Below are 20,698 nucleotides of genomic sequence, written 5' to 3'. Positions count from 1 at the left end.
AAATGAGCACTCGTACATTGTAACAACCGCCGCGTGCAGGAACACCTAGAAACTAGCAGAGACCCAGATAACGCTTCTGTTCACTTTCGCGGTGGCCTTGATGTTTTGCACTAAGTTGTAATTCCGCTACCGTGAAATTGACCGCATACCGCACGCAACGCTGCTCTGTATTATTACATTCTGTACCACGTGTGTGTAGACATATATAAGATACATACACACGCATGTCTACACTCCATGCGTTTCCTGTGCGGTGCATACATGGACGAAAGGGTTAAACTGACGAACAATCGCTGACGCAGCAACGCATTGTCTTAGTGCAAGTATATATGTGTGCGTGTGCGTGCGTGCATATTGCTCATGAGGATTCCGCTTGCTGCTAATTCCGATATCGCTGCCGTACGAGAACGTACGCACGACGTAGCGTCTGTACTTGCGATTCTTGCAAATAATGTATTGGCCATGGAGACGCACGAGACAGCAAGACAAACGTCAGCACGTCACATTTACGATCAGCCTCAATGTTGTTGATGAATGGACTTGAGTTGTTTGTTATTTGTGCGGATGCGCCACCGTTAACGCGGTCCACGCGAAGAGTAAACACGCCAGACCCGGACAAAACTGTGATCGTGGCCGTAGGCAGGACGACCATGGGGTTACGGTATTTAATGCAATATCTTTTTTTTTAAACGATACTTTTATTTAAAACTACATTCACGTGTCTTTGTACGCGCATTAAAAAAACACGGCATTTTTAAACAGAACGTAACCGTCGCACGTGTTCTCATTTTGTGCGTGTTTGAGGATGTTCCCGTGTGCACGGTATAGTGGTGGTGATGGTGGTGGTGGTGATGGTGGTGGTGGTGATGGTGGTGGTGGTGATGGTGGTGGTGGTGGTGATTGTGGTGGTGTTGGTGGTGGTGGTGGTGATGATGGTGTTGGTGATGGTGATGGTGGTGGTGATGGTGGTGGTGATGGTGGTGGTGGTGGTGATGGTGATGGTGGTGGTGATTGTGGTGGTGGTGATGGTGTTGGTGGTGGTGATGATGATGGTGGTGGTGGTGGTGATTGTGGTGGTGGTGATGGTGTTTGTGGTGTTGGTGGTGATTGTGGTGTTGGTGTTAGTGGTGGTGTTGGTGGTGATGTTGGCCATCCGTATTATCCAGAGACGATGCCGAGGAGGAAGGCCGAGGCGAAACAAAATCGCTGAGCGGATCGACGCTTAAAACCAACAGAGTGGCCTTGTCGCTAACTGTAAACAACCGGTGGGCGCAACTTCTGACCTGCAAACCGGTTGCAAGACACGTCCACGTATCAATTCGGTTGCATGCAACTGCGTTGCCTTATAAGAGGCGCGCTGCCTTGCCCATCATGCGTGCAACAGCTTCCGGCACGCCAGGCCCCGGTTTCAAAACCAGATTAATGAGCTAAACCGCCGTTCTACATTTTATTATTATGATGATGAGACGCACAAGTGAGAGCGTGTTACGGGCTAAACGCCTTTAATTTCCTCAGCGTAATTAGAGATACGTGTCGTCTCTCGTCGATAAATATTAATTTGGCGCCTCGTGCCTCTCATTATATATTAAAACGCGCATTTAATAAAACATATGCTTCATCTCGCGCAGTCGCTTTTATTTTTTTATGTATATTTTATAAATCGATATTGCAGTTACCAGATGTCGACAACACAGCTCGGCTGCATTATTAATGCACCGCGCCATTAGACAAATTATGGCTACCTGCCACCCCCCTTCACATCCCCCTATGCCCCCCCCACCTCCTCCTCACAGCCCCCCCCCCACCGCCTCCTCACAGCCCCCCCCCCACCTCCTCACAGCTCCTCCCCACTTCCTCACAGCTCCCCCCCCCACCTCCTCACAGCTCCCCCCACCGCCTCCTCACAGCCCCCCCCCCCACCTCCTCATATCCCCCCCCACCTCCTCACAGCTCCCCCCCCCCCCACCTCCTCATATCCCCCCCCACCTCCTCACAGGTCCCCCCACCGCCTCCTCACAGCCCCCCCCCACCTCCTCACAGCTCCCCCCACCTCCTCACAGCTCCCCCCCCACCTCCTCACAGCTCCCCCCACCGCCTCCTCACAGCCCCCCCCCCACCTCTTCACAGCCCCCCCCCACCACCTCTTCATAGCCCCCCCACCACCACGCTTCACACAACACTGAGATCCCCCCCACCCTCAGGAGCCGTTGGTCTCTTCCAAATCTGCCGCTGCATATCATTATTATAATTGTTGTTATCTATGGGACCTTTTGTGCCGGTATCAAAATGATGAGAACATATAGAACTGCTCAACCCGAGCTGTCAATGCTCTGATACGTTGCCCTGTCTTTGCGCTGTTCGCCTTTTGGCGTTCTCCGATCTGACACTGGTGGTGAGACAAGGCCAGGATGCCTCTGGTGTCGGCCAATCCGTTTCAAAGACGATGCCACGTATATTAGCAGAGCGTGTTTTTGGTTCTTTCGGCAAAGTCGCGTAGAAGGGAAATAATAAAATAATAAAAATAAAACATAATACAAATTCTCACGACTTTCGATTGCAACACAAGCAATCATCATCAGGTGTGAAAACTACGGCAAGAAAATTTTAGCTGAAAAATTTAGCTGAAAATGTTCTTGCTGTCGTTTTCACACCTGATGATGATTGCTTGTGTTGCAATCGAAACGTCGTGAGAATTTTTATCATGTTTTATTTTTATTATTTTATTATTTCCCTTCTACGCGACTTTACCGAAAGAACCAAAATATTAGTCGCTGCAGTCACGAAAGCTTTCAATCGAAATTCAGAGCATGTTTGTTAGCATGTTTTGCCACAAGTACTCTGTGTGGTTAATGCACACGTGATGCCTTGCAAAATGTATCTATTTGGTGTTTGAACATATTAACACCTATACTATTTGTTTTTTTCGGTAATATACTTTACCGAAAAAAACAAAGACTATGAATTCTTGCAGTCACGACAGCTTCAAATCTAGAATCTTAACACCTGTTGCATTGCCAGAAAGACGAAAGCACATTCTTAATATTTTTTTCATATCATTATTTTTATTAACGTATCATCAGCTCGCTACTTGAAAGCATGGGCAATAGACAAACGTACTGTAGGATATGCACCTCCGCACACCCCACTCCCACGTCAACGCTCCCCGCCTTCACCAACCCTCACTGACCAGCATGGTGAAGTATGGTCAAATAACTCCCACGACCAGCATGTTGTGGGGAGGCCTTCATCCAGCAGTGGATTGGCAAAGGGGCTGCACCTGTAGAAGTATATGCAATACAAGTATGTACATCTGTTTTACATTCGCGTCCATAATATACGTGGGTGGAAGATGTTGTGTGCGTGCATACGTATATGTGTATATATATATGCCATCTTGTGCATGTTTATTATAATACAGGGCAGCGAATGAATTTCTCTGGAAAAAAACCTGCCCCTTTTAAAAAGTGTCTTTGGACATCGTGTCTTGTGCGCCATGCCAGTCAAGCTGAAAAAGCCCCCCGTCATTGAGTGAATACTTACAAACGGGCGATAAAACTGACGGGTACAACTATACAAAACCCATCGGCCTAGCTGCGACCGCGCGTACATCATAAATAATTGTTGAGCAAAATTATTGCGAATACAACTGACGAAATATATGGGGGGGGGGGGGGGCAACCAATCACGTGAGCGAGAAGCGTTTAAGAAAGGTTTCTCTACCATCGAGAGATACCGGGAGGGTCTTTTTGAATTTCCAATCACCATTCCGCTGGGCCTTTGTAAGACTAAGACAGGGCATTGCATATTGACGTAGTCATCGAAATGGCCTAAATTAAATTAAAAATAATCTATAAACAATTATACACGACTAAGTAATACGGTGCTAAAAATAACTGCACACCGAACGCAACCACTAGGCAATCTCACCACCCCTCTGCCCCTTCTTTCAACATTGTTCCTCCTGCCGCTAGTACACAGATACCCGTGTGTGGGGTGGATACTATACAAGGTAGGTGAACAAAACGGTCACGGCAATGTGAAAGGAATTCACAAATATTAACGTACAATTAACAAAAATTGTATTTAATATTGGTCGCGAACTTTGCCACGCGAGCTCACCGTGTAATTGAGTAAATTTTGAATAAACTCGCGTTCACCAAGAGTTAAATATTAGCTTGGTTATATATTTTTAGTAATTATACCTCGAATAAAATATCTGCATCACCCTCCGGTATGTGTACATGAATATGTCTGTGCATGTGTTCTGCTGCAAGGAATCCGTCTGTCTATAAAATATATATATATACGTAGTGTATGGTTCGATAACACAATTTCCGTTTTGTTTCCCTTTCAGATGAAAAAATACAATTATAAAAAAACACTCAAGGTGTAAATCACATTGTTATCTTGTATGTATGGATGTATGTTGAATTTCTATCGCACCGTACGTAGCCAATCGTGAAACATCGTGTATGACGCCAGACGAAAGTGTATCTGCTAGAACACGACCTTTACTCCAACACATTATCACATCTCACGCACCAACAAAGACAAAGATCCCCCGTGTAGCCTTAACAGACTATGGGGGCAAGTGCTGTTGGCGAGCACCTATGAAGGTCGGCACGTCACACGAGGTGGTGGGTGGCCTGCACCTCGCCCGGTCGCCTTTGTCTCCCCAGTGGCGATGTTGCTACCACGCACCAGGTTACTCATTTGAGGCCGAGTCGACCTAGGGGACGCCCAGGACCGGTGCAAATAATCGTCAACAGGTGTTGGCCGTGAAGCGGGAATCGAACTCGGGTCGCCGTGGTTGTAGCACAGTGCACGTATCGCTACACGACCTCTTCACACGACCTCTTCACACAACCTCTTCACACAACCTCTTACGCACGCACCGCCACCACCACCGCCACCACCGTTCTAATGCGTCAGGGTTCTTCCCAACACCGTGCGCACGAATTGTCACGCCACACAACTTCCCTCCACCTCTTCATTAGAGAATCAATCAATAGAAACACAAACGCCGCTCACGCCTTCAACAAACGCCATCAACCCTGCCCTAGCCCAGGAAAAAAAAGATAAACCATATAAACACCTGCGCCAAAAACGGTAGCGTGGTGTTTGACGAGGAGGAGGTGGAAGGGGGGGGGGAATCGCCACGCACTTGACACGACAATGATCTCATCAGAGGCGAGAGGTCATTTAGATCATTGACGCGGCGCTGCGGGCTGTTTCACGAAGCGAGATTCGATTCCCCATTAAACGGAGCAACCGCGAATAAACAGCGCGCAACGCAGCCGAGGCGTGCACACGCACACACAAAGACAACAAGTCCCCCCCCCCCCCGTGTAGCCTGTAACACACTGTTGTGCCGTGTCGGTATTCAACGGTGCTCCCTAACTGCCCTTTCCCCAACAGTCTATTAAGGCTACACGAGGGATCTTTGTCTTTGTTATATATATAGTGGGGAGCGGTGGCGCAGTGCGTTACTAACCCAGCCACCCGAGTTCGATTGCCGCTCAAGGCCACCAACATCAGTGACGATTATATGAACCGGTTCGGGGGCCAACACAAGGTCGACTCAGCCTCAAATAAGCACCGGACGTGAAATCTAAAGACATGGGGGCGGGCGTGGTCACGTCACTCCTCCGTTGCAGACGGTCTCAATAGGTCTCGATCGCTAACAGCACTTTCCCCAAAAATCTGTGTGGTGGATATTTGTCTTTGTGTGGTGCTCTCAATTCACTCGACGCCTGCAATCATTGCTGTGTATTATCTAATGCTCTATAGACGACCGTGGCTGAGCGGCTGATGTACATACTACCGATGTTCCAGAAGTGCTAGAAATCGTGACATTAGAGCAAAGCATATTTTGCCTATGCTTACAACTAAAAAAAATATTAAATCGATAATTTTTCTAATTCGGACCGGATCTTCATTGGTGCCAGAAATAATACCACGTCAACAGCGAACTCCTTCGGCAAATATAAATAAGCAATTATCGGTCCTGGCTGCTACTATTTCATAAATTCCCGAAGAATGATTGAATGAAGCGTCGTCATCGCAAACCTCGACTCAAACGACGACCGTCACGAATATCAGAATCGGAATATCGACTTATACTGGAGGAAATCCCGATTAGCTGCAAGGCTATTTATTTTTCACAGGTAGACACCATATCGCCAATAGCCGACGGTGCACGTGGCACGGATGGATACGCTCGGGCATGACCCCCCCCCCCCCCCGTGTATTATCATGGCCACACGATGGGGGGGGGGGGGGGTTGTCGACCGGTAAACACGCGGGTCTGCGTGGAATTCTCCGATGACGTTCGGCTACGGCATGGGAACGGAGTCTTCTGATCTCCTCCACGATGCAGCTTTGTGCGTTAAAGATAATGCTTTCATGAAACAACGAGAGAGAGGGGGGTGGTTCGTGGGGGGGTAGTTGATTGAAGCGTGTGTGGTCATGGGGACGCGCATACGCACGCGAAGAGAGCTTCACAGAAATGTGGACGTATGTACGTTGAACTTATTTCGCACCGGACTTAGCCAACCGTGCTAATCGGAGATGCGGCAAATATGATGCCGCCAGTAATCTCCCCCCCCTCTCTCCCTATCCTCCCTCACAATCGAATCCAACATCGCCTAGGCATTGTTGTCAATGTCCACCTGGGCGCGCGCGTCTCAATGTACCACACACACCGACATACACGGCCACACATATACATACACACACACACACGCAGATACATACACAGACACGCCTTCATATCAACATACATGTCTGTCTCCGCGGAAATCAGATTCAGAATGCATAGTCTCAACATATAACGGTCAAAAATACACGTGCGAACACACACAGATACACACACAGACACACACGCGCGCGCGAGCGCGATCCTGAATGGACATCGCCTTCAATACTTCCACTTTCATCAGAGGACTCGCGCGCGACAAAATCACACGCGCTAAAAAGCGGACACACAAAGGCTGAACAAACTGTTGTGGCTACGTGTCGTTGGGGAGCGCCTATTAGCGCTGCCAATGAACTGGAGGGAAGCGTCAGGAGCCAGCAGTCAACACGCCCGGGCGAATTTGTTTTCTTTTTAGGGTTTAAAAAAAAACATTTTTTTTCTTTCCAATGCGACAGCGGGATGTGATTTTCGACCGAGTTCACCGAGGGGAGGTCCACGCCCGGGTTTGTCGGGGTTTTCGAGTGCCGACTGGCCAACTCGTGCACGTTGCCTGCTGCTCGCGACCCACCACGGTCCGCCTTTCCAAATCTATCAATGTTCTTCGTTCGAATGCAAATCTAAGTCTTTACACGCTGCATTCGCCTGATGATTGGTAAACACGTCTTTCGTGTGCAGGTAGGGAGCTGGGGGGGGTGGCCGCTTATCAATTTGCAGCAACGCTCTTCACGTCAGGTGGGCTACAAGTGTACAAAGACAAAGACTCCCCGTGTAGCCTTAACAGACTGTTGGGGCAGGTGCTGTTTGCGAGTAGCACCTATGGAGGGGCCGGCGCGGTACATGTACACACACGTGCACAAAGACATGTACACACACGTGCACAAAGACATGTACACACACACGATCTCTCTATCGTAATTTGAATCCGCAATCTCTCCGTCACAACGGACGGGACACGTGCACACGCATGTAAACACGCATGCAACACGCGTACAATACAGGTATTCACAAATGAAATTTCAAAAAACGCCCGCCCGCCCGCCCGCGACGTCACTTGGAACGTGTGTAGCAATCATCATGCGCGTGCACACACGTGACCAATTGAAGGTATTTCAATGACGACCGATCAAGGTGAGAATTAGGCCCGTGGTCGAACTGCACTTTGGAGGAAGCCCGTACCCGTCCGTACCACTACAGCCGAGACCCTCAGCGCTATAGCCTCCAACACTCAACCCTGTAACCACGGCTGTAGCCCCCCCCCCCCCCGCCGGCTACAGCACGCACACACACGCCACACACGCCACCTCACCTCCACTTGGTGCGCCGGTTCTGGAACCACGTCTTGACCTGGGCGTCCGTCATCTTGAGCGCCTTGGCGAGGGCTGCGCGCTCCGCGGACGCGAGGTACTTCTGGCGATGGAAGCGCTTCTCCAGCTCGCAGATCTGCAGCCGGGTGAAGGACGTGCGGGGTTTTTTGCGCTTGGGCGGCGTGCGGTTCTGGTACGGGTGGCCGATGCGCCGCTGGACGGTGAAGGGAGCCAGGGCGGCTGTCGTGGTGGTCGAAGAGAAGGAGGAGGGGGTGTGAGCAGGAGAGAGAAGGGAGAGGACGTCGGGTTATGGAGGTGTCCCTCTTCGAACGCGGAGGAGAAGCGCCGAGGTGGTTTGCGTCTCGGAAATAAGCGCGGCGGGCGGCTGGGGGCGGGGGGGGGACGCGAGGAAGAACAAAGGAAGGACGGAGGAAGGACCGGGGAAAGATGGGGAGAGGATCGAGGAAGGGCATTCGAAGGACGTGGGGGTTGGGACCAGGAGAAGCAGGACAAAAGGCAAGGCCGTGGAAGGGTTTGTGGGGGGGGGGGACCGGCGAAACGAGAGGGGATTCATTCACGCGGTAAAGCGTCGTGGAATCGTTGAACAGCGACGGTGAAAACGCGACATCAACTGCAGGCGGAGGGCCATTCGCACAGCGGCCCAGAGTTGTTTGTTGTTCACGCGGCGCCGGATAATTGTCGGTCAATTGACTAATTAAACTGTCACACGAGAACGTGTTTGCACGCAGCTTGTCTCGACGAGCGACCGAGGCGCAGCAATGACCGATGACCGAGAACTCCCCAACTTCGTTTTCGCCGGCAGTCGAACGCGTGCGTTAAGGCGAAACGGCGAGCCGTGGGGTCCCGCGCGCGCGTCGTAGACAGCCGAACGCTGCCGCTGCTGCTGCTGCCCGTGTCGAGGTTACATAATGCCCAGTTGATGGCCGTGACTGACGGGCGAGGTGACCCATTTAAATGATAATGACGTTCGGGAAGTGGTCATAACGTTTGTCGTTCGGCAAGAATGTGTTGTGGAGTTGTACGCTTGGAACGAGGACGGGGTGGTGGGGTGAAACATCGTAAAATAGTTTTGTTTCTTATTCGGCGCCTCCAATATGTTTCCATCGGGAGATTGATTTGTTGCACTCGTAGCGCCAGGGACGAGTCTGCAGTTCTACATCGCGTCAAGTCTCGCGTGCTAAACACTTACAAATACACCACCACCCGCCGCCACGGTCAGCGTGCCAAGCAATTCGCCTGAAGTGGAGTGTGATGGAAAGTGGGCCAACCCTGCAACTGGTTGTGTGTAAATGGATATGCAATAAATGTATTTATCATGACTACGACTGGGCTCGGCTTGACTTTAGTTGCCCCTTTCCTTACATGTACACACAAAATCCTACCCCAGTGGTACTCCTGTGTACGTTGTGCCAATTGCACAGACACACACACACGGACTTCACACATTAGTAGGCCTGGCTGTTTTGTTCAAACGTAAATAAGAATGCACAGAGACCCCCCGTGTAGCCTTAACAGAGCTTTGGTGCAAAAGTTGTCAGCGAGCACTTCTGAAGGCCAGCTCCGCACACGAGGGGGTAAGGTGGCCAGCACCATGGCACGGCCGCCTTTGTCTTCCCAATGGTTATGTTTTACGCACCGCACCAGGCGGTCATTTGAGGCCGAGTCGAGTTAGGGGAGGCCCAGGACAGGTCCAGATAACCGTTATTGGTGTTGACCGTGAGCAGGAATCGAACTCGAGTCGCCGGGGTTCGTAACGTAGCGCGATAACCGCTATACAAACGTAAGAAAAAAAAATCCCCGTATAGCCTCAACATACTATTTGGGGCAAGTGCTGCAAGCGAGCACCTACCCACACCACCACCACCGCACACACATAAATCCCATCGTGTAAAATATTCCTGTGCAGTTTACTTTTGTAAATAAAACGCAACCTCTCTAAATGTTAAAAGCAGCATCGATTTCATTGCGCGCCATAGTTATTACATAGGCCGCATCCCCGTATCAATATGCGCTCTCCTTTGCTAAATTACAAGCGCGAGTTGTTATTTTCGTACGCATCACGACCCCGCTGGTGTCGCCTTCGTCGCATGGATGCGCCACGCTGCTTGCGTTTGCTGCCGACGGCACAACGTGTACCAGTGGCGAAGAGTCGAGCCGATACGCGGGCCAATAATTAAGCGATCGCCTCCTCTCCCTTACGTTACGGGGAAAGAAAAAGAATATGCCCCTCGAGTGCCCGATAATAGGTTGAACGTGGGCACGAGTAATTGGTCGACGGTTTACGTATGTTTTGTTGAACTTTTTTCGCACCGTTCGTAGCCAACCGTTCTAAATAGAGGTGAGCGCAAAAGTGCCGTGGCGAGCGGCCTTAATAATAATGAATAAACACGGAACACACGACTGCAGACAGCAAGCAACGCTATTCAACGTCCAAGTGGAGATTGTACATCGTGTTGGGCCTAAATGCTGGCAGGTGTGTGCTATGGTGCGGTGAGTGTAGTAAAACATCGCCACGAGGGAGACAAAGGCGGCCGGGCGTGGTGCTGGCCACCTACCCCCTCGTGTGCCGTCTCGGCCTTCATAGAAGCTCTCGCTCCTAGTCTGTTGAGGCTATGGTGGGGAATCTTTGTCTTTGTATATATACATACACATAGTATACACGCAGTATATATATACCTACCATTAAAAAGCTGTCTACAATACTGCAGTCAATAGTAGTGGAATGTATTCATTGCAATACTTAACAATTGGACCGAACTTGTCTTAGCGCGTGTGGGGTGGGGGGTACTGATAACCTCACCACCCCCTCGTGCGCCGTGCGGCCTTCACAGGCGCTGATACACGTACTCACTAACCGTACTTGCCTCGTAAGCTTGTGTGGGCTACACAGGGGAACTTTGTCTTTGTTACATCACAGCATCGTGAGCCGTGGCGAGGGCTTTGGTGAGGCTTTCATCCAGTATTGGGTTGACCCATGGCTGATGATGATGATCTGTGTGAGTCAACTCCCCCTCAAATAAGAACACCGCCACTAGGGAGACAAAGGCGGCCGAGCTTGGTGCTGGCCATCCACCTCCGCGTATGCAGTGTCCGCCTTTATAGGTGCTCGCTAACAGCACTTGCCCCAACAGTATGTGAAGGCTATACGGGGGATCTGTCTTTGTGTGTGATAATTGTGTATATGCAGACGACTTTTCCCAAGTGACGTGCTTGTTAGGTGCCGTGTACAATGTAGCCACAGTGAATGTGAGTTGTGTACAGAGTTGTACAATTTGTGCCAGGGTCGCTTCTGAAATAAAAGCCATTTAGCTCAGCGAGATAAAAAAAAATGTTCGTTAGTACTGTGGTTAGTTAGTACGACACGGGCATCTTCACGGGCCACGTATATCTATCTATCTATTGTGTTGAGCAAGAGATATGGATTTGTGTTGATACGTGTGGTGCAGATTGAGTATTCCCACTCGTTCGAGTTTACGTCAATTTTCCAAAATTAATAAGAACATTGTCGCAATACAAAATAAGAATAATAATTTCGTGGATTACTCGGCATTACGCAGTGATTTATTAAACAAATTTAAAAAATCCAGTTTTCTATAACATTGCGCGTAATGTGTGCCTGGTGGAATGCCTTCGACGCATTATTCCGTTTTGCATTTAACTTTTTACACCTTGCACAATAAACGTATTACATTGCAGCCGCTGCATCTATGGTGTTTATATGCACAGCGCTTTTGCCAATCGACAGTAGGGTGTAATTGACCATACTTTACCACGTTGGGTTTGTGATGTGTATTTGACCATACTTCACCACGCCGGTCACGCTAAATATTAGGGCCCTATGATGAAATAGTTAACACGAATTGCACGCAAAAATCTAACATTGCATTACGCGCAATGCTCGTATCAATAAAGCTCGCGTAAATACAAACATATGTACGCGTCCAAGGGTTATATTCGTCGTCATTAAAAATGCATGGATTTTATTTTACGATGCGCGGGCTACACCGCTCCGTATTAATATAGCGAGCGGCTCCTTATTAAGTCGCTCTACAATTTACGCCTCTGCGTGGTCTTAAGACCCACACCGCGTACGGCACCTGGGAAAATCCCATGCAATGTATTTGCCTGTTTGTGAAATACAAATTAATTCATTTGCGTAAAGCCCGTCCGAGCAACTCGTTGTTCGGGCTCGCGGATTGGAACTCATCAATGAACAAAATTTGCATAACACGCGTTAATTAAGCGAGGACGACGCCTATAAAATTCGATATTCTAATTAAATTATACATTAATGACGACTAAAAACTTACGTCATGACGCAGCTCACGTTGGTTTTCGTGAGACTCAGTGGTGAGGCCTCTACCCGAGTGCATTAGTGTGAATGTTATCAATCAACAGTGTTCGTAGCCAATCACACTGGATGCAAATGAATGTCACGCATGCACACACAGCTCTCACAAACACCCACGCGCGTTCATCTCACACAACCACCCAGCCCTCCAACGTCTGCCTTGCCTTTCAAAACAAAAGAACCATTACAAATAAAACATGGTGGCAATGTACAGATGCACTGCTCTAATTATGATGATGATGATGATGCGGATCATGCTAATAACGATGAAGATTTACTGCGCTGCCCGGCACGTAGACGCTTTAGCAACTCGGTTGGCAGAATCACCTGTCAGCCGGTCCTTGGCGAAGCGTCTGCTGCTCTCCATCCACGGGAAACTCATCGCGTTCAGATTGCTCATGTTGCTCATGGGAGTCACCCCGGGCATGGGGGCCATGCCCGCGCCCATCGAGGGTCCGTGCACCCCGGGGGGCGGCATGGGTCTGTGCGCGGGCACGCGGATCACCCCGCCGGGCCCCATCATCCCGGCACCACCGCCCGAGCAGCCGTGAGGGCCGCCGGCAGCCGCGGCCGCAGCCGCCGCAGCCGCCGCTGCCGCCATGTTCACATTCATGCTCATGTTGACATTGTAGGATCCCGTGAACGTGGGCACGCCGCAGGGAGGCACTCCCCCGCCGCCGCCTGCTCCTCCGCCCGCACCTCCGCAGCTCCCCGAGATCCCACCGCCGCCTCCTCCTCCGCCTCCTCCACCTCCGCCGTAGCCGTTGTAGGGAGGGCCCATGCAGGCGCTGTAAGCCCCGCTGCCTTGGAGGTGGTAGTCCGAGTCGGAGAGGCGGCCTCCGGCCATCAGGTAGCCGCCCTGGTCGCTGCTGTTGAGGATCTGGTCGATTCCGAAGCTGATAGGTTCATGTCCGCCCCCGTGGTGATGCGTCTGTGCAACCACGGGGTTGCCGCCCGTGTGGTCCATGTCTGCCCGACTGCCTTGTCCGACTCGTGTGCGTTTGCCTGCGAGTCTGCTCGCGAGTCTCGTCTGTATGCCTGCGGCTCCGCCTGCGTGTGAGCGCGCAACCGCGCGCGAGACCCCAGGAAGGGCGAGCCGACCCGGTAGGACTCGTGCCTGCTCGCGATTTCTTCGGCCGCTCCGCGTCCGATCACGACTGCCGCAACTACCGCCGCTGCTACGACTGCCGCTATCGAGAGTTAGATTGCGAATTCGTCTTCCGTCAGTCCGAATCCTCTCTTCGCCGCGTTGAAGTGCAGCGGACGAGACGGATGCGCCTGACGAGGATCGATGTCCTGCACGACGAGAAGGCGCGCATCAGTCAGAGGAGGAAGACGACGAAGAAGAAGAAGAGGACGAAGGAGCAGCGGCAAACGAAGCGAGAGAAGGAGGAGGAGGAGCGCGAAGTGAGCGCGGCGCCTCGGCTCCGGTGTCCGCACTCGGATGCCGAACGCGAGTGCGTAAAGCAAAGCGCCCTTCAGGAGCCATCATTGGCCCGGGGGCGGGGGGTTCGGGTGCGGGAGTTGGGGGGAGGGCGGCGGGGGGGGGGGCGAACTAATAGGAGGGAGGGAGGGAGAGGGAGGGTTGTTGGTTTAGGCCGGGGTTGATTGGGAGGATTGGTGACGAGGTGGGAGGGGTTGATTGGGAGGATGAGGAGGGTTGCGGGTAGAGGTTAGGAGGGAGGGAAGGCTGGCGGGGGTGTTGGGGGGGTGGTGGTGGTTTGGGTTCTGTTCTCGCGCTGTGCACGGGCCCCGTTGCCCTGGCTGGAGTCCTCCTCGCGCGATGTGCATCATGCACGACGCGGGTGATTTTCGCGTCTCGTTCGTGAAGTGCGGTGGTGGTGGGGTGGGGGACGAACAATGCCCGGGCTCAGACGCGCGGTGTTGCGATGATTTTCAGTCGATGCCGCCGCCTCCGCTACGCGGGCTGCCCGCCTGTTTGTGTTCACTCCCAGGTGACTCCTCGCCGCGTCTCGCGTGAAGAATCGTCGTCGGTGAACTGCGAATACCTTTTTTTTGGGAAATGCGATGGTGTATCGAGTGTGTCTGTGCGTGTGTGCAATGCATGCGCCGTTACCGGCCTTCATAGATGCTCGCTAAACAGCACTTGCCCCAACAGTCTGTTAAGGCTATAAGGGGGGGGGGGGTCTTTTGTCTTTGCGTTACACACGCGCTCACAGTCTCGCGTGCTCACTCAATCGCGGATTTGCTTGCATTCATTCTCTCTCTCACACACACACACGTACCGACTAATACCCTCACTCAAGTTCACGCGCCGACTGATATACACATTCACGTGCAAAGACAAAGCTCCTCCGTATAGCATTGACAGGTAATTTGGGCAAGTGCTGTTAGCGAGCACCCATGAAGGCCGGCACGGCACACGAGGAGGTGGGTGGCCAGCACCACGCCCGACCGCTTTTGTCTCTCCAGTAGCGATGCTTACACACCACACCAGGTACTTATTTTAGGCTGAGTCGACCTACACTAACGCAACTCGCATATACACGTGCTCACACACACACACATTCACAAATACATACTCGCATCCACACACTCTCACCTACTCGCTCATACACGCTCATTCACAACACACAGTCGCTCATAATTACACACGCTGGGTCACTCACAAGCACTCGCACGTAGACACTCACCCGTGAACATTTCACACGCGTGTACTCGTGTGTAAACACACACTCACTCGTGTGTACACACACACACGCACACACTCACCTACATACGCACACACTCACCTACGCACACACACTCACCTACGCACACACACGCACACACACACATACACGCACCTACACACACACACGCACACACTCACCTACACACGCACACACTCACCTACACACGCACACACTCACCTACGCACACACACGCACACACACACATACACGCACCTACACACACACACGCACACACATGCACCTACACACGCACACACTCACCTACGCACACACACGCACACACTCACCTACGCACACACACGCACACACACACATACACGCACCTACACACACACACACGCACACACTCACCTACACACACGCACACACTCAGCTACGCACACACACGCACACGCTCACCTACGCACACACACGCACACACGCACCTACACACACACGCACACACGCGCACACACTCACCTACGCACCTACACACGCACACACTCACCTACGCATACTCGCTGCCGACTCAAAAAGAGCCGCGTGTAAGACTTATCTAACCCCAGAAATGCACACACGTTGTTCGAACTCATTTTGAGATCAATCATAACAAAAAATACTTTAAAATGTAAAATGTGTATACTGTAAATGCATAGATAATGTCCACACGTCGTGTTCGTTGCTGTGTAAAGTTCAGGTGCGTTTCCTCAGCCCTCCGGAACGCTCTTCCCCTGCCGATATTAGGAAGCCGCTAATTTCCTCTTTAGAGCCGTTCTTGTTGTGTTCAGTTCGCTGTCCTTCCCCACGCACCCTCCGATGGGCACGGTTGGCTACGTACGGTGCGAAAGAAGTTCAACGTAGTTCAATCACATACACGTCCAACGTGCATACTCGCATGGAGCGACGTCGACTGCGGAATCCGAGTGTCCATCCCCGACTCTGGGCGCGCTACTGGGGTTACGGGCTGCGGATTGACGGGTGGCTGTGGTGGTGGTGGTGGTTGGGGTCAGAGGTTTGATGCTCTATGAAGTCAAGCAGCACAGCATCAGTCATCAGTGAACCTTTCTAACTCTCACCATATGCACTGTATACCCTCTATGTGTGGAAACGCACGTAATGCACGTATATATGTCTCTGTGCGTGTGTGTATATATATATGTTGTGGGGAGCGGTAGTGTAGCGGTGAGCGCGCTGCGCTACGAACCTAGCGATCTGGGTTCGATTCCCGCGCACGGTCCAACACCAGTGACGATTATCTGAATCGGTCCTGGGCCTCCCCTAGGTCGACTCAGCCTGAAATGAGTACCTCGTGTGGTGTGTAAACATCGCCACTGGGGAGACAAAGGCGGTCGGGCGTGGTGCTGGCCACCCACCCCCTCGTGTACCGTTCCGGCCTTCATAGGTACTCGCTAACAGCACTTGCCCCTACGGTCTGTTAAGGCTATACGGGGGATCTGTATCTTTATATATATGTATGTGTGTATGTAAATAATGTGTAAATATATTAATTGTTCAGAGCGGCAGTGTAGCGGTTAACGCGCCGCACGACCATCCTGGCGACCCGCAGTCGATTCCCGCTCACGGCCTGTCCTGAGCCTCCCCTAGGTCGACTCAGCCTCAAATGAAAACCTGCCGCTGTGTGTAAACATCGCCGCTAGGGGAGACAAAGGCGGCCGGGCGTGGTCCTGGCCACCGACCCCCTTCAGTGCCATTTTGCTTTGATAGGTGCTCGCTTGCAATTACTCTCCCCAACAGTCTGCTTTGGCAATACGGGGGATATATTTGCTGTTGTCTGTATATAAATAACCTTAAGATATGTATACCGGTAGGCGAAAACGATGCTGTACACCAGTCTGTGCGCAAAATAAGCTAATAACATTGTTAGTGTATCCGGTACGTATTTAAAGCGTAGCGGGGAGCGGTGGTGCAGTGATTAGCGCACTGCATGCCGGTCACAAAACTTTGATTCTTGGCCACGGCTGAACCTGTCGTGCGGGACTTCACTAGCCCGCATGAACTAACTAAACCAACGTGGTGAAGTATGGCGAGATGTTAACTACCTCGCCAGGTATACAGGAGGTAGTGGGTTCGATCCCGACCCTGCCGCCTGCTGTGTATTTGGAGTTTGCGTGTTCTCCCCGTGGTCGCGTGGATTTTTTTTCTCGGGTCCTCCGGTTTTTCCCCTTCCACATTTAGAATCAACACGCGTTTAGATTATTTGGCCGCTATAAATGTCCACGTGATAAACCGCTTCGTTGAGCTATCATTTGTGGCCAAGTCGCTTCTGAAAAATGAGTTGCATAGCTCAGTGGGCCTTTCCTGGTAAAACTAAAATATAAGTTTTTTAATTCGTTAAAGAACAACTCTCACGGATTCGGGGAGGCTTCCATCCAGCAGTGGATTAGCACAGGGGCTGGACGTAATAATAATCGTGATTATCGTGATTATTATTATTTATAGAGGCTCGTTTATATCTTCATGTAGATTCGAGATTTAGTTTGAATCTTGCAATTCCGAGCTGATCTTTGATAGTAAATTGCTCTGAAATTGGGCCTGGGTCGTCTGTTAGCTCCCCGACAAACGTTTACGTGACGTTGTCAAAGTTCAGTTTAAAGAGAGATTTATATTCTGTACAAATATGTTAACAATACCTGAGCAGGTAATGAATGTAGTACTGTATTCGTTTTATTAATGTACTCTCAATAGGCATTGATTCAGCAGTGGGTTAGGAAAGATGTGTAAATTAATATTTTTTGCTCGAGATATTTACCGAAATATCAGCATACGATATTTTTAGTGAGTTTGTACCCATGTATTCGTAAATGTGTTCCTGCGTGTTTAAAATAATATAGTAGTGATGATTCATTTACATGTGTGCGTTGTCCAGGTATGTATTTAACGCATGTATTACAAACAACACGATTACCGCACTCACGTATCGACCATTGTACCGACACAATATTAAATGGTCAATAATAATAATAGTCTTTTACATTGGAGGTTATATTTAACGTACATGATTACACACACACACTATTGACTGTATGTGTAGAGAGATGATTGAAAATAAATTATTTTACAGATATACGCAACGCAATCATTTTCATAATTCTTTATTTTGGGTTCCGGTCTCGTGTTTCTGTTTCTTCACCTGAGGACGGCTGCTTGCGTTGTGGCCGAAACGTCGTGAGAATTTTTATTTTATTATGTTTTTTTCCCTTCTACGTGACTTTACCGAAAGAACCAAAAAGATGAATCCCTGCAGTCACGAAAGCTTTAAATCGAAATATAATGCAATTGTTTAACTAATAACCCTCTACCATCCGACGACCAATCAAAGCAAGTTGTCACGTGGGCAAATATGCAAAAATGGTTCGGTTTATCAGTAAAGTAGGAGGAGGAATGGTGAAAGGCATCGAAACCGTTTCTTGCGTGACAACTTCATTTGAGTGGCACTGTCTGATGGTGGAGGATTATAGTTAAACATTGATCTAACCCAAAATAAACTAAGGATGCTTCATCGTATTGGTCGTGAAAGTCTACAGATATAATTTAAGTAATCATCTTCAATAACGATAATAAAATCAACGCATATTCATTGAACATAAAAACAACACAATAGGAGGAATGAAACTAACGTTTCGAGTGACAACCCTCTAGCAGGGCTTCTAAGGAATACACATTGAGCCTGATGCACGCACCACATAGAAACGCGTGGCTCTCATGAGGCTCTGAGCGACCCAGGGCGATACAGACTCGTTGGGAACTGACAGCGAGATATTTGATTGGTTGGAACATTGCCAAACCTAAATCGCGTTCACATTTCTTTAAGTCCGAGAGAGAAAGAAAGAAAGATATAAATATAATAATTGTGCAACAGAAAACAAAAACCCTTCTTAAAGTGGGTCTCCTTCACTCAGACGTTCGGCGAACGTAACGTTCGGCGAACGTTCGACGATAAGCCCAGCCTGCATGCTGTCAAACAAACGGACGTTGATTTTTTTTTTCTGCTCGTGTCACGGGCGCGCGCGTGCGCGTGTCACTGTACTCGTGACCGCTCGCCGCGCTTTCCATCGGCCCGAACGTCACACTCCACACGAAAGTAATTTAATGAGAATACTGCGACTGTGATTGGCGGGGGGGGGGGTTAATCCCGATAGCAGGAGCCTGCTGACAGAAAAAAAAACAGTCTCTATAGACTCATTTACGCTGTTCCGGGTAAATAGTTGACAACGATTGGCATTGACAACATATATTGCGTCGGTGTAATGTATTTGTTTTTGGTTATTGTTGTTCGCGTGTGTGTACGCAGCGTGTGCTGTACGTGTGTCGACTTTAACACGAGACTGGAAACAATGTCGAGTAGCTGTTAAGTCTTCCCCGCGAGCGGACACCACCAATCATCTTCACGGCTGCAACTTTTTGGGGGCCAAGACGGGGGGAAGACAATACGCTTGCTCTGTTTATGCTCGACGAGCATAGAGCTCTCTAACCTTTCTATAGAGCAGCATTACCTATTACACATCTGCCATTGTCTCGGTATCATACAAATTATTTGGTGGTGATGCTGCTGTTGGCAGTGGCGCACAATCACGAACTCTCAAAAAATTCGTAAATACCACTGCGGCCTTAAAATAAAATTGAAAAAATAGGCGACGTTTCGGGCAATGCACCTTATTCATTGCACACCAATGATTATATATCATACATATGTGTGTAACTGTGTGTGTGTGTATATATATAAGGTATGCTCGTATATATATGGTGAGTGGTGGCGTGGTGGGTCGCACATTTATCGCGACTCGGGTGCGATTCTAGGCCATGCGCGCAATTGGCCAATGGCATCTGAATCTGGACTCACCTCCCTCCCCCCTCTAGGTTGACTGAGCATGAAATGAGTAACTGCTGTTGGTGGTGTGGGCCTTACCAGACGGCCAGGTTAAGTGCTGCCCACATCTCGCCGCCTGTCACGCTCAGACGTAATAGGTGCTCGCTAACATCACTTTTCACCACAGCAAAACTTTCAATCAGAGGTGTGGTTAGGGAGCCGACGAAATAAAGACTCCATGTGAAATTATAAATGTCGTTTAAAAATTTGTATTTTGCTCGTGACAAATTATAATTAAGACCGACACGATCACGCGTTTCCGTTTATGGTAAGTCAGCAGTAAGTAAGACGTTATTTTGCTGATGCTTCTGCGTTGGTAGTGGTACGCAAACACAATTAACAAAACAAACAAAAACACTTAACATATTCGTCAAAAACGACAGCGTGTGGACTTAAAAGAATACGTATGTAACAAACGACGTTTCGGGGCAATAGCCCTTCTTCGTAGCACAGTAATGTGCACGTGCCATGTATGTGCTATGAAGGAGGGCCATTGCCCGAAAAGTCGTGTATTCTATATTTATAAACTCATTTGAAGGCAGTGTTATTGACGAATGCGTTGAGGTTTGTTTTTTCTCAACGTCAAACAAAGGCCTCCATTCCTCCTGCCATTCGTGATGTCGGCTCCCTGCCCACATTCAAGTCCAGGCTCAAGAGCCACTCACTCTCCCTCCCTCCATCTCACGATAAATAAATCCCACTGCTCCTGTACACAGTCTGGAAGGCCTTCGCATTCAGACGCCGCTATATAAATCCGCATTG

The 20,698-nt window shown here is 49.9% G+C and overlaps 1 protein-coding gene across 1 annotated transcript in view; it reads right to left on the bottom strand.

The window, feature by feature from the left end:
- TLX1 (T cell leukemia homeobox 1) overlaps nt 1-13,340 on the bottom strand; it is a 30,667-nt gene extending 17,327 nt beyond the window's left edge. Inside the window, exons 1-2 of the mRNA XM_078861217.1 lie at nt 12,701-13,340; nt 8,004-8,241 (exon numbers count right to left, since the gene is read on the bottom strand). Of these exons, the coding sequence (XP_078717343.1) occupies nt 8,004-8,241; nt 12,701-13,340 (878 nt within the window). The remainder of the gene's footprint in view (nt 1-8,003; nt 8,242-12,700) is intronic.
- Nucleotides 13,341-20,698: the final 7,358 nt, after the last annotated feature.

This window comes from Lampetra fluviatilis, chromosome 12 (genome assembly GCF_964198595.1).
Source record: "Lampetra fluviatilis chromosome 12, kcLamFluv1.1, whole genome shotgun sequence".
Classification (NCBI taxonomy): domain Eukaryota; kingdom Metazoa; phylum Chordata; class Hyperoartia; order Petromyzontiformes; family Petromyzontidae; genus Lampetra; species Lampetra fluviatilis.
This window is presented reverse-complemented; position numbering and strand designations above follow the sequence as displayed.